The sequence below is a fragment of the Schistocerca piceifrons genome, chromosome 3 (genome assembly GCF_021461385.2).
Source record: "Schistocerca piceifrons isolate TAMUIC-IGC-003096 chromosome 3, iqSchPice1.1, whole genome shotgun sequence".
Classification (NCBI taxonomy): domain Eukaryota; kingdom Metazoa; phylum Arthropoda; class Insecta; order Orthoptera; family Acrididae; genus Schistocerca; species Schistocerca piceifrons.
Window position 1 is genome coordinate 855,238,177 of NC_060140.1, and position 14,983 is coordinate 855,253,159.

A 14,983-nucleotide genomic window follows, 5' to 3' on the forward strand; every position below is an offset into this window, starting at 1 on the left:
TTCTGTTCCTTGAGTAAGCCATGGATTCTCTGTAGACTTTGGTCAAATCTGAGTTAGTTCTGGGAAAAAACAGTATTCAAATAATGTAATGGAGTTATTAATAAATGTGTTATATTTTTCATTCGTGCCATGAGCATCAGATTACATTACTCCAGCTCATATCTTTGAGGAGTGTCCTAAAGCAATTAATTTTTGTCTTATTGATTACACTCTTGAACTCAGATTTAGTAGATTTTATATCCTGTTCAGTAGTAACCATTTGGCAAAAGGAGCTCCATGCCATGGTCTGGGAGGCCATTGAATATTGGTTTTGTAATATAAGTTCGTTCATTAGACATTTCTATAAAGATAATATTAATGCCTGTTTGTGAGGAATTAGCTACCCTAATTGGGAAGCTTACAGTGGGAATAAAGTTGAATGATAGTGTTGCCGACTCTAATAAATTTTCACTGGATGATTTTTTATAATTATCTACATTAAAATCACGAGCAACCACTACTCCTTTGTTTTTTGTTGTTAAATAGGCCAATAGAGCTTCAATGTGATTTATGAACAGACTGAAGTTACCTGCAGGTGCTCGGTATGTACTTGCTATTATAATGGATTTAGCATGAAATTATGCTTCTGTCGCACATGATTCCACATGCTGCTCAAGGCAGAATCTATGAGTGTGTATGTTCTTAAATTTATGTCAATTCCTGATGAATTGGGCAGTTCTTCCTTTCTCCATTTCTGCTCTAAAAAAGTGAGATGCTAAAGTAAGTACTGTAACACTTATCAAACTTATGCCAGTAGTCATACTATGTTCAGTGAGGAAGATTACGTCAACTGGGTTTGATTACTCTAATTCATCAATGAAGTAAGTAGTTCATTAATTTTATTTCTTAGTTCTCAACTATTTTGATGCAATAAAGATAGTTCACGTTTCACATTGACTGGGATGAAATTGGATGGAAATAAAATTTCTGATGATTGCTGAAAATTTTTGCTCAACAGCTGTTCGTGTTGATGCAATATGCCAGAATCATGTTGTTTGGCTTCTAAACCTCTCTAAAAACTGTATTTCTTTCTTTCCTCCCTACCCTAAAAAGGGTGATACTATGACACCTACACCCATCATGAGAGTGCCCCCCCCCCCCTTAATTTTGAGCTGTCAGCCCAGCCAGTTTACTCTCCCCTCTCCTGTTGAGAAATCCATGCCTAGTATAATCCCACCTACTGACTGAATCAACAGGAACCATGCATATATGTGACCCCGCACCCAATAGAATCAAATGTTCGAATTTCAAATTAACTCTGCTGACAGAAGAGTTCAAATAAGCTCGATCACGGAGTCTCAGAACAGACAAAAACTCAACATTGGTACGTCTCGATGCTGATGAAATATTTACCAGGTCACACTATATACTGGAAGCCTTCCACATCTGTACCCACCATCCGAGAACAAGGAATGGACTGCCTGTAACATCATGTTTCACCCCGCTGCATTGGTCGGAGACTTGCAGGAGCCAGAACTTGGGAATTACCATCTTGTGCATAAGTCGCCGTTAACACCACAACACAAACGGCTGCTCCTGGAGTGGTGCCGTGAGGGAGAAGCATGGGGGACAGTCTGACGGCACAGCAGTTCTTCACGGATAACGTGCTTCCTCGTGTGTTAGCTCTCATGCAAGAGTATGGTGGGGCCGTTTCTCAGTAGGAGAACGCTTGTCCACACATTACATGTCACTATGAACTATCCATGAGATTCTGAGGTGCTTCCATGGCCAGCAAGGATCTGTGTCATCTCCGATGGAAACTCGTGTGGAAACAGCTCGGACGTCAGCTCCATCAAAGTTCCAGCATCAAGTACATCACGGACCAGTTGCTACATCAGTGGACCAGCTTGTATTTCCCGACCTAATCAGTGCATGTATCCAGGCTAGGAGGCATGCAACGTTATATGGATATGTGAGCTCACATTGCCAATTTCTTTGTAAATTTGGCTCGATTCTGTAATCACTGAGCTAGATGTCTGAAATACTCCTCTGTGATACTGACAAGGAGGCTATTGAGTCAATAATTAAATCATTGAAGACTAAGGACTCTGATGTATATGATGGAGTGCCTAACAGAATATTGAAGTACTGTGCTGCACATGTTAGCCCTGTACTTAGCCATTTCTGTAATTTTTCCTTTAAGAATGGTCAGTTTCCTGAACGATTAAAGTACTCAGTAGTAAAGCCACGTTATAAAAAGGGAGAAAGGGATAATGTAGACAATTTTACACATATTTGTATGCCATCAGTGTTTACTAAATTTTTTGAAAATGATTTCTATGTAAGAATAATTTATCATTTTATATCACATAATTTGCTATCAAATGTACAGTTCGGCTTTAGAAGTGGTTTAACAACTGAAAATTCTGTATTCTCTTTTCTCGGTGAGGTAATGGATGGATTAAACAAAAGGTTTCGAACGCTACGCAAATTTTTTGATTTAACTAAGGTGTTTGATTGTGTTGATCACAAAATATTGCTCCAGAAGTTGGACCATTATGAAATACGGGGAGTAGCTCACAATTGGTTCAGCACTTACGTTAACAACAGACAGCAAAAGGTCATTATTCACAGTGTTGAGAATGGCTGCCATGTGAGATCTGAGTGGGGCATGGTCAAAGAGGGGGGTGTCCTAGGAATCAGTGCTGGGGCCACCCCTGTTCCTTATTTATATAAATGATATGGTCTCTAGTATTATAGATGATTCTAAAATATTTCTGATTGCTGATGACAGTAGTTTGGTAGTAAAAGATACTGCAACATAGCTTTATTTCAGATAGTGCACTTAATGACATAAGATCATGGCTTGTAGAAAATAAACTAACGCTAAATCACAGCAAGACTACGTTTTTAAGGTTTCTAACACACAATTCAACAAAACCCAACGTTTTAATTTCACAGAATGGGCATATGATTAATGAAACTGAACAGTTCAAATTTCTAGATGTTCAGATAGATAGTAAACTGTCGTGGAAAGCCCACGTTCAGGATCTTGTTCAAAGACTTAATGCTACCATTTTTACTACGTGAACAGTATCTGAACTAAGTGATCGTTCGACACGAAAATTAGTCTACTTGCTTATCTTCATTCACTTATGTCATTAGATATTATATTTTGGGGTAACTCTTCCCACTATTAAAGGATATTTTTGGCTCAGAAACGGGCGGATTGGGCAATAAGTGGTGTAAGTCTACGAACCTATTGTCGACCCATGTTCAATGGTTTGGATAGTCTGACATTGGCCTCTCAATATACTATATATTCTTTACTGTCGTTTCCTGTTAACAATATGAGCTTATTCCCAAGAATTAGCAGTTTTCACCCAGTTAATACTAGGCATAAGTCCAATCTGCTTTTGGATCGCACTTCCTTAACTCTTGTGCAGAAAGGTGTGCAGTATACTGCTGCATCCTTTTTCAATAAGCTACCACTCGACTTCAAAAATCTTAGCAGTAACCCAAGCGCTTCGCGCGACCGCTGCGGTCGCAGGTTCGAATCCTGCCTCGGGCATGGATGTGTGTGATGTCCTTAGGTTAGTTAGGTTTAAGTGGTTGTTAGTTCTAGGGGACTGATGACCTGAGCAGTTAAGTCCCATAGTGCTCAGAGCCATTTGAACCAACCCACGAGCTTCCAAGTCGAAACTGAAGAGTTTCCTCATGGGTCTCTCCTATTCTGTCGAGGAGTTCCTTGAAATAATAAGCTGATTCCTTTGTCATATTGCCGATTACGTTTACATAAGCTTATGGCTTAACTTTTTTTGGGTTCATAAACATTTTATTTTATCTGTTATTACTTTCTGTTGTAATTTCATATACTGACACGTTCCATGACCTTGGATATTTACTCCTCAATTTAGTCCTACGGAACTAGCAGTCTAAATAAATAAATAAATAAAACATTGCATACCATCTGCACGTGCGAAGTTTCATTTCGTTTCTTTCTGTCCTTCTGGCTGCTTCTCGTTTTTGTCAGACAGTGTATTTATTCTGATCAGGATGTATTTAGGATGGCATGTCATAGCTATCATCCCAGTATAACTTGTGCAGGCAGTTCCTCTTCAGAGTGTACAGGGTCTCGTGCACAAAACTTCTCACGTGGCCCTGGAGGGAGAGCTCTGAGTGACTTCGCCCGTGGAGCAAGTGGCCCGACTTGACGCGTCCACCCGTCTCGGCCTTTTGCACAGAGCTATACACCGATCCACGAACGATGGCGGTTCGTACAGCTCGAGACACGGGTGGAGATTGCATTGTTGCCGCTTCCAAATGACAGTTGCGATAAGCGCATTCACGTGCTCTGTGCTTGAAGAAAAAGTGTATACTGCAAATAATCTCTCTCGCTTTCTTATGTAGAACTTGTTGCCAGCCACCACCAGCAACAGTGACAACTCGCAACTAATGGAATAAAAATTCACAAAAAACTCGCTACAATCACGTTTAATGCTCGCATTGGCTACGACATTCACAGCAGAGCGCAGGGAACACTACTGAACGCTCATTGGTTGTTGGAGAAAGCGTGACGTAGGTGCGCAGAAAAAGCCTAAACTCAACCGCCATCGTTCCTGACTCCATCTATAGTCTTCAATACATATAAACTGACATCTGGTAACCGTTATCATTTGCTAACCTACCGTACAGAAAAATTACGCAACATACGCCGTTATCAGCTCGAGGGCTAAACTCGTGAGTTGTATTTGTCCTCCTTACATCACAGCAGAAATTCATTTCCGGGCGTAGTTTAGTTTATTTGTATGTCACACTCACAATTACGATTCTTAATTACTATGCGGAACGAGTCAGTGTTCACTTATATTACAGTTTCTCAGTGAAAACGACATCACATGCAGTCCATGTACATTGTGTTACGTAGAATTTACAGATAAATTTGTGCACCGAGTGCGCTTTACAACATTTATATGTGTGTAATAATAACAGTGGTGTCCCCTACATTTCGTCCAGACCAGCCCTATCCCGTTCATCAGTTTTTTATCTTTTTTCAGACACTCTATTGGTTTCATGACATTCTTCGTTCCTTTTAGTACTGTTCTAATCTTCTCGCCTCTGGATACCTTCTGCACTCATTTTCAGTAATTTCTCCATTTACTCCTATAACTACACCCATCTTCCTCAACAGCCTCTCCACACCTTCCTATTTCCTCTCCATACCTTCCTATTTTCAACTAATCTTTTCGCTCCTGTACACCTGCTGCTTTCATTTTCGTTAATAATTCCCTGCACATATACTAATCTATGTCTGCTTCCACATTTTACCCCTGTACTTGTCCTTACAGTACCTGCATCCACTAAGCGTCCAATCTTCTAGTAAAGTTTCTGCTCAGACTTCTTTCCTCACATAATCTTCCTATCGCCTCTTTACTTCCTTTATTCCTCTACTATTAAACTTTTAACATACTGCTGCACATTCTGACATACCTGTCGGTTTGTTCCCCCGCAGATCCTCAACATCGGCGACGTGTCCTCGTGGATGAACCAGGAGGTGCGGGAGGACGACGACGACTTCGTGGCGCGCAGCATACTCTGCATGCCCATAGCCAACGGCCAGAAGACCGTCATAGGAGTCGCGCAGCTCATCAACAAGGTACCCGCACTGTGCCGCGTGCCCGAGCGCCGTCTCAGACGCTGACAGCCAAGCAGGTGCCAACGGAAGGCAGCTGCTTCTCCGTCACGTCCAAAATCTACTTGCCACTTTTTAGTTAAAACTCCCATTACGTATTATTTTAGCGTATTCAAGGTCCCCTGAGGCGTTTAATGACCTACTTAAACCGCTGTTGGGGACTGCTCACTAATTGTTTTGTTGTTGTTGTTGTTGTTGTTGTTGTTGTCTTCAGTTCGAAGACAGTTTTGATGTAGGTCTCCACGCCAGTACATGTTGAACGTGACTATTCACATCTGCAAGCTGCTTCACCCTACAACCTACAACGCGCTTGCCCTATTCAAGTCTTGTTCTCCCTCTACAATTTTCACTCCACAGATTGCTCTCTATTACTACACTACGGGCTATTAAAATTGCTACAACAAGAAGAAATGCAGATGATAAACGGATATTCATTGGACAAATATATTATACTAGAACTGACATGTGATTACACTTTCACGCAATTTGGGTACATTGATCCTGAGAAATCGGTACCCAGAACAACCACCTCTGACCGTAATAACGGCCTTGATACGCCTGGGCATTGAGTCAAACAGAGCTTGGATGGCCCATGCAGCTTCAACACAATACCACAGTTCATCAAGAGTAGTGACTGGCGTATTGTACGAGCCAGTTGTTCGGCCACCATTGACCACACGTTTTCAGTTGTTGAGAGATCTGGACAATGTGATGGCCAGGGCATCAGCCGAGCATTTTCTGTATCCAGAAAGGCCCCTACAGGACCTGCAACATGCGGTCGTGCATTATCCTGTTGAAATGTAGGCTTTCGCAGGGATTGAATGAAGGGTAGAGCCACGGGCCGTAACCCATCAGAAATGTAACGTCCACTGTTCAAAGTGCCGTCAATGCGAACAAGAGGTGACCGAGAATTGCAACCAATGGCACCCCATACCATCATGCCGGGTGATACGCCAGTATGGCGATGACGAAGACACGCTTCCAATGTGCGTTCACCGCGATGTCGCCAAACACGGATGCAACCATCACGATGCTGTAAACAGAACCCGGATTCATCCGAAAAAATGACTTTTGCCATTCGTGCACCCAGGTTCGTCGTTGAGTAAACCATCGCAGGCGCTGCTGTCTGTGATGCAGCGTCAAGGGTAATCGCAGCCATGGTCTCCGAGCTGATAGTCCATGCTGCTGCAAACGTCATCAAACTGTTGGTGCAGATGGTAGTTGTCTTGCAAACGTCCCCATCTGTTGACTCATGGATCGAGACGTGGCTGCACGATCCGTTACAGCCATGCAGATAAGATGCCTGTCATCTCGACTGCTATTGATACGAGGCCGTTGGGATCCAGCACGGCGTTCCGTATTACCCTCCTGAACCCACCGATCCCATATTCTGCTAACAGTCATTGGATCTCGACCAACGCGAGCAGCAATGTCGCGATACGATACACCTTAATCGTCATTAAAGTCGGAAACGTCGTGGTAAGCATTTCTCCTCCTTACATGAGGAATCGCAACAACGTTTCACCAGGCAACGCCGGTCGACTGCTGTTTGTGTATGAGAAATCGGTTGGAAACTTTCCTCATGTCAGCACATTGTAGGCGTCGCCAGCGGCGCCAACCTTGTGTAAATGCTCTGAAAAGCTAATCATTTGCAAATCACAGGACCTTCCTCCTGTCGGTTAAATTTCGCGTCTGTAGCACGTCAGCTACGTGGTGCAGCAATTTTAATGGCCAGTAGTGTTTATTGACAATTCCTTGATGCGTCAGCCTGCACTCCAAACAAATACTTTCAGAAAAGACTTCCTAACAGTTAAATTTATATTACATCTTCAAATATATCTCTTTTTCAGAAACATATTTCCTCGTCATTGCCTGTCTTCGTTTCACAGCCCCTTCACTTCTGTCATTGTCTGTTGCTTTGCTCCTTAAACAGAAAAACTTATTACAACTTTCGCTCTCATTTTTCTATTATTCACGTTCGTTTTATGCAGCTTGTGGCCTCTTTGTAACAACCTATTCCCTCTACAACTAGTCTTTCATGTCCTTTGCTGTGTTTACAGAATTAGAATGTCATCGTTAGCGTTTTTATTTTTCCTCACAGAGCTTCGCTTTCCTAATTTTCCTTTGAGTTAGTTTAGTCCTTGCTGAGGAAACTGACTGAATAACATTTGGGGTGGGCTATAACTGTCTGACTTCTTCGTCAATTACCGCTTATGTCATATCCTTCAACCCTTATAGCTGCGGTCTGGTTTCGGTACAAGCTGAAGCAAAATTTTCGATCTCTGTATTTTATTCCAGAGATCTAAAGAATTTCAAAGACTGCATTCCAGTCTACATTGTCGAAAGGCTTTTCTAAATCTACAGATGCTTCAAATGTACGTTTGCCTTTTTTCAGCCTGTCTTCTAAGACGAGTCGTAGAGTTAATATTGCCTTGCGTGTTCCTTCATTCCTCCGGAAATGAATAATATACAGAATTTATTTATGAGTAGTGTACACGTTGTGCCGCCCCCGGTGGAAATATTGCAAAAAACTCTAACGAGCTATTTAATAACAAATAAAGTGGACGAGAGATTTTATCTCGACACAAAATATTATGTTGTGTGTGAATACTGACCGCTCATGCGGTAGATAATTTTTCTCCTGTGTACTATTATTATTACATAAAATATGGACATAAACTTTAGAGTGCAAAGAGTGATCAGTTTTCACTACTAAAACAATGGACAATTAATGTAAAGAAGGACTGTGTTCAACTGTCTTCTTTTATCAGTGCACTCTCTCTCTTGTCTGCCGTGTGAGAAGTGGGACATATTGGTTCGCTGCTGTTGAGTGCAAGCTCAGTTGTACGATTAATCTGATAATGTATTAGTTTAATGTTATTGTCACTTTTATTTGTAAGAGGTGAGCCCTATCTCATGTCCGCTTCCTTTAAATACCAAGATTTTGAGTAATTTTCAGCGCAACAATTGCAGCCGCCGTTGCAGCCCTAAACGCCATTACTTGGCAATCGTAACTCATGAAATTCGCGGAAGCGAAGAATGCACCCGCTAAAATTATAATAAACATTTTCCCCACAGCCGACTGACGCAGCAGCAGCAGACGTAATTTTAAGATTTTCATTTTCAGTTCTTGGCCGAGATCCAGAGCCACGACTCGGACTACAACTGTTAAAAGTGGTAAGAAATAATTCTCTCGCACGTGTGTGGGCAATTGCAAATAATAGTCAAAGATCTCATGCTCGAGATGAAATATTTAGTCGAGGTAAAAAAAACCAAAAGATTATTTCAGTTCGTAACTTAAATGTAACGTATTTCAACATTAGTTCGTGAACAATAAGTATGCTCAGGATTAATCTTTATTTATCAACCAGTGTTAAAAAAAGGTAATTTCAATTCAAACACAACCATTTTAAAGAGCCCATTGTTTTCTATATACATTTTTAATTGTTACGCGAGAACGAATAATATTAGTAAACAAGAGACAAACAATTTTTACCGATTTCTCACATCTGTATACCTCACGTAACCTAAGTTTAGTCTTACAAGACCATTTTGAAGCATAACTGTTTCAGAAAAGTTTCTTCCGATATGCAATGCAACAAATAATCTACACTTTGAGACAACAAAAAAAAGGAATGATGCACACCGAAGAAATTATCCGACTGGTACGGCAATCGGTGGATGGTATGTACATGTGCAGACAAACAAATGATTAAAATCTGGGAAAAATGGATGATTTATTCAAAAGAAAAAGCTGAGCAAGTCAATAACGCATTGGTCCACCACTGGCCCTTATGCGATCAGTTATTCAGCTTGACATTATTTGATTGAATTGTTGGATGTGATTCTCAGGGATGTCGTGCCAAATTCTGTCGAACTGGCGCATTGGATCGCCAAAATCCGGACTGGAATCTCATTGGTTGGGGTAGAATTGTCTTCATTGACGAGTCCCGCTTCGAAGTGAGCCCCGATGGACAGCGAAGACATGTCTGAAGGCGCTCCGGACAGCAGTGGGCTCCAACCCGATAGTCACACGCTGTACGACCCGACAACCACGAGTGATAGTCGGGCTGCCATTTCTTTTCATAGCAGGACACATTTCTTTGTCATTCGCGACACACTTACGGCACAGAGGTACGTCGACGATATTTTCCGTCCCGTTTTGTTGCCCTTTATGGCACGCCATCCTGGGCTTCGATTTAATTAAGACAATGCCCCCCTCCCCCTCCCCCTCGCACACGGCGAATGATTCTATCGCTTGACTTCGTGCATGACAAACATTACCTTCGCCAGTAAGGTCGTCAGGTCTCTCCCCAGTTTAAAACGATTGGAGCATCATGGGCAGGGCCCTCTATCCAGCTCGGGATTTTACCGATCTAACGCGAAAATGCGACAGAAGTTGCCTCGATATCCCTCAGGGGGACATCGAACAACTCTGTCAATAATTACCAAGCCAAATAACTGTTTGCATAAGGACCAGAGGTGGACCAACGTATTACTGACCCGCTTAACACCTGAAGCTCTTTCTCTTCAATAAATAATCAAAATTTTCCGAAATTGTAACCATATGTGTGTCTGTTGATATACGTCACATCTACCGACTTCCAGTCCCAATCGGATAATTCCTTCGTGGTACGTCACCTTTTCTTAGAGTTTATAACCTCCAAAGAAACGAAGAAATTTCGAGATCATTCAAGAATATCATCCCCTACTATGTACCACAAAGAAATTAAATGACGACATGAGGTACTGATGAAGTAATATCACGTATATTACAAATATAGTTAAAAAATTAAAATATATCTGTGGCCTATTAGGTATAGCACCATAAATGTCCTCCCCCTTTACTTCAGTTTTATTATTTTACACATACCAGAACATTACCTCTTAATATCGATAGGTGCAGCAGTAAGTCATGTTGTCGTATCCGTCTGGACATTCCACCTTCTTACCGTCTCCAGATTTCCCAGCACATACGGACAACAAAATTTATTCCTAGACCATACCTTGAATCGCAAAGCTACACATATGGATGATCAGCCGAAAGCGGAGCACGACCAGTAGTATTCTTACAACTCGCGCCAAACGAATACGTAAGCCGCGGCACCTCGAAGGCGAGATACGACACACGGAATGGGTTCTGAGGAACATCAAATATTTCCCACGAAGGAAATGTAAAGTGTCACAAACAGACAGAGAAGATCACCGGTAATGTTAAATAACCTCATCGGAATTGGTCGGGCGGACGGCGTGGCCGAGCGGTTCTAGGCGCTTCAGTCTGGAACCGCGCGACCGCTACGGTCGTAGGTTCGAATCCTCCCTCGGGCATGGATGTGTGTGATGTCCTTAGGTTAGGTAGATTTAAGTTGTTCTAAGTTCTAGGGGACTGATGACCTCCGATGTTAAGTCCCATAGTGCTCAGAGCCATTTGAACCAACCCGGAATTGGTCATAAACGCTTCCATCTCCCACCTGACCTAATCAAATTATATCACAATAGCATCCTAGCTTCGATCGTAGGATACGGGTCAGGGATCTGGGCACACAGGCTAACGAGGGCTATGCCTGCCATGGCCGTAAGAAGGGTGCAGCGAAACATGCTCCTGCGCTCAGTAAGAGCATGCAGAACAACTCCTGGGGGGGGGGGGGGAGCACTTCTAGTTATAATGGAGCTCTGTCCATGGGGCATAAAAATTAGGGAACAGGCTGCCTGGTAGTGAGTGAAGAAAAGGAGAGGAGAGAGAAAATAGAGGAAATAATGGGGGTTTATGTTGGGGACAAGCCTGGAATTAAAAGAAGAGGGATAGAACTGTGGCGAGATAAATGGGATAATGATGAAACGGGGCGAAGAACTTCCTAGCTGCTGCCAAACATTGAGGAACGTTTAAGGCTTACATACCTCAAACCATCCAGAGGACGCTGCACTTCTTTACTAGACATGGACCCTACCCGACATACCTGTATCGGATTGGGAAGCGGGCTACACCAACGTGACTGTGGTGCTGGGCAGGGCACTCCAGACCATGTGGTGTGTGAGTGCCCCCTCTTCGACGATGTTGCACATCAGCTTAGACAACAACTTACTAACCACGATACGCACCACCTGTTCAGGCAAGAGGACACATTTTTTATATCCTGGACAAACTTTCAGAGGAAATTTCCAGAAAGTCCTTAGGGAATTTTTAAGGAACGATCAATAAATAATCAATACTGGACTTAGACTCCGTGCACCTTCCCTGTTCCGCCGGGGCCTGGACTTGGCCAGCCGCTTCACGGCTGGAATCCACCATGTCTTGGATTGTGGGGGGGAGGGGGGGGGTGTATACACCATTAACCGATTATGACACGTACCAACTACGACAGTAGATATTAGAAATCGGTTAGTTGTAGAATTAGAAAGGAAAAAATTGTTAGCATAGTACTGCAGCGAAACAAGGTCATCGGCCAGTCCAGTGCCAGCCCACTGGGGTTAGCTCGGTGGGCAAAGCCAGCAATAACATAGGTTTGTAGATTGCTGGCGCACCTGTAACGCTGCAGGTAGTGTAGATCAATAAGATTAACAAAGTTGCCCTCTAATAACAATAGTTGTAGAGGAAGTTAAAATCAACTAGATACATGCATACATTGAATAACAGTAGACTGTAGATCCCTGTAGTGGTGAAGGAATAATATTATTATACCTGTAGTGTTAGAAATTAAGCTGCAGAAATGCAAAATAATATGAAATTAGGACCCACTAATGTACTTAGGTAGTGGGTTGATATGTATAATTATATTAATTTGAATAAAGAAAGTTTTTTTAAAAAATAGACGGAGAAATGAAAGTTTAAAGCAAGAATTCTGGGCACGCCTTTTCTGACATACATCCCCAGAATTGGCCGTAGCTCTCAACAGATGGCATAAAGACAGCGAACTGACCGATCGAGATAAATCAGTCAGTGCCTCGGATAGGCCAAAAACAAGCGGGACCCACACACACAGCATCAGAGGTTTACCTTAAGCACATACCTGCAGCAAAGTATGCACCAGAATGACGAGATGACCCATTGATACAAGCATCGCGAAACGTGAACGAAATTGCAGGATGGAATAGACGGAGAAATCGGCCATGGTTGATCACAAGCTGAGTGATGCTAAACATTTTATACACTCCTGGAAATGGAAAAAAGAACACATTGACACCGGTGTGTCAGACCCACCATACTTGCTCCGGACACTGCGAGAGGGCTGTACAAGCAATGATCACACACACGGCACAGCGGACACACCAGGAACCGCGGTGTTGGCCGTCGAATGGCGCTAGCTGCGCAGCATTTGTGCACCGCCGCCGTCAGTGTCAGCCAGTTTGCCGTGGCATACGGAGCTCCATCGCAGTCTTTAACACTGGTAGCATGCCGCGACAGCGTGGACGTGAACCGTATGTGCAGTTGACGGACTTTGAGCGAGGGCGTATAGTGGGCATGCGGGAGGCCGGGTGGACGTACCGCCGAATTGCTCAACACGTGGGGCGTGAGGTCTCCACAGTACATCGATGTTGTCGCCAGTGGTCGGCGGAAGGTGCACGTGCCCGTCGACCTGGGACCGGACCGCAGCGACGCACGGATACACGCCAAGACCGTAGGATCTTACGCAGTGCCGTAGGGGACCGCACCGCCACTTCCCAGCAAATTAGGGACACTGTTGCGCCTGGGGTATCGGCGAGGACCATTCGCAACCGTCTCCATGAAGCTGGGCTACGGTCCCGCACACCGTTAGGCCGTCTTCCGCTCACGCCCCAACATCGTGCAGCCCGCCTCCAGTGGTGTCGCGACAGGCGTGAATGGAGGGACGAATGGAGACGTGTCGTCTTCAGCGATGAGAGTCGCTTCTGCCTTGGTGCCAATGATGGTCGTATGCGTGTTTGGCGCCGTGCAGGTGAGCGCCACAATCAGGACTGCATACGACCGAGGCACACAGGGCCAACACCCGGCATCATGGTGTGGGGAGCGATCTCCTACACTGGCCGTACACCACTGGTGATCTTCGAGGGGACACTGAATAGTGCACGGTACATCCAAACCGTCATCGAACCCATCATTCTACCATTCCTAGACCGGCAAGGGAACTTGCTGTTCCAACAGGACAATGCACGTCCGCATGTATCCCGTGCCACCCAACGTGATCTAGAAGGTGTAAGTCAACTACCCTGGCCAGCAAGATCTCCGGATCTGTCCCCCATTGAGCATGTTTGGGACTGGATGAAGCGTCGTCTCACGCGGTCTGCACGTCCAGCACGAACGCTGGTCCAACTGAGGCGCCAGGTGGAAATGGCATGGGAAGCCGTTCCACAGGACTACATCCAGCATCTCTACGATCGTCTCCATGGGAGAATAGCAGCCTGCATTGCTGCGAAAGGTGGATATACACTGTACTAGTGCCGACATTGTGCATGCTCTGTTGCCTGTGCCTATGTGCCTGTGGTTCTGTCAGTGTGATCATGTGATGTATCTGACCCCAGGAATGTGTCAATAAAGTTTCCCCTTCCTGGGACAATGAATTCACGGTGTTCTTATTTCAATTTCCAGGAGTGTATTTCCGACAACTCGAGTTCTGTCCGTGGTGAGCAGAAGCCACGTAGGTGAACGAGAACGATATCGACTTGAACAAGAGGGAAGGAGCACTGGCAGAGAATGGCGACCGCGCCTGGTGAGTGGGGTGGCGCTGACGGCGGGAACAATGACCTCCCTGCACAGTGCCGCAGTGGTTGCGTACGATACAACCTCCACATACACACATACACACTAGCTTCGGTCCACCACGGCCATTGCAGAATAATTCTTAGAGAATGCCTGTAAAACGTCAGATCACCAATAAAGTAGCCATCAACCGAAACAGGCAGCTCCTGGCAATATTTCGTCATTTACTATCTTTGATTGTAAGGTTACCACTATCTATACGACCAAAACTCACGGCACATCCATGGCACATACGCTTACAGGTTGCTGTGCAGTCAGAGGAGTGGTACCCCTGCAGTACTCTCACCTGTTGTGTTTTGTTTCGCAGACGAGTGGCCAGCCCTTCACCGACTGCGACGTTTCGATCTTCGAAGCGTTCGCCATCTTCTGCGGCCTCGGCATCCACAACACGCAGATGTACGAGAACGCCTGTAAGTACGCCAGTCGTTGATCCGCAACGTAGGCATTTTTAGAATTTTAGCGTAGCACAGTCACTGACAAAAAAGGTAAAGCCTGTAGAAGGAATGGTTCGATGCCGAAGCATTTCAGAATACATATATGGTGACAATTATCGGACAATACGAAAAAAATGTATGTTA

The 14,983-nt window shown here is 44.1% G+C and overlaps 1 protein-coding gene across 1 annotated transcript in view; it reads left to right on the top strand.

Annotated features, from left to right (window-relative positions):
- The window catches only part of LOC124789122 (cGMP-specific 3',5'-cyclic phosphodiesterase), a gene marked incomplete at its 3' end in the record, with an annotated part of 552,400 nt that overhangs the window by 431,631 nt on the left and 105,786 nt on the right, over positions 1–14,983 (top strand). The window contains exons 11-12 of the mRNA XM_047256412.1: positions 5,492–5,635; positions 14,713–14,815. Coding sequence (XP_047112368.1) covers positions 5,492–5,635; positions 14,713–14,815 — 247 coding nt within the window. The remainder of the gene's footprint in view (positions 1–5,491; positions 5,636–14,712; positions 14,816–14,983) is intronic.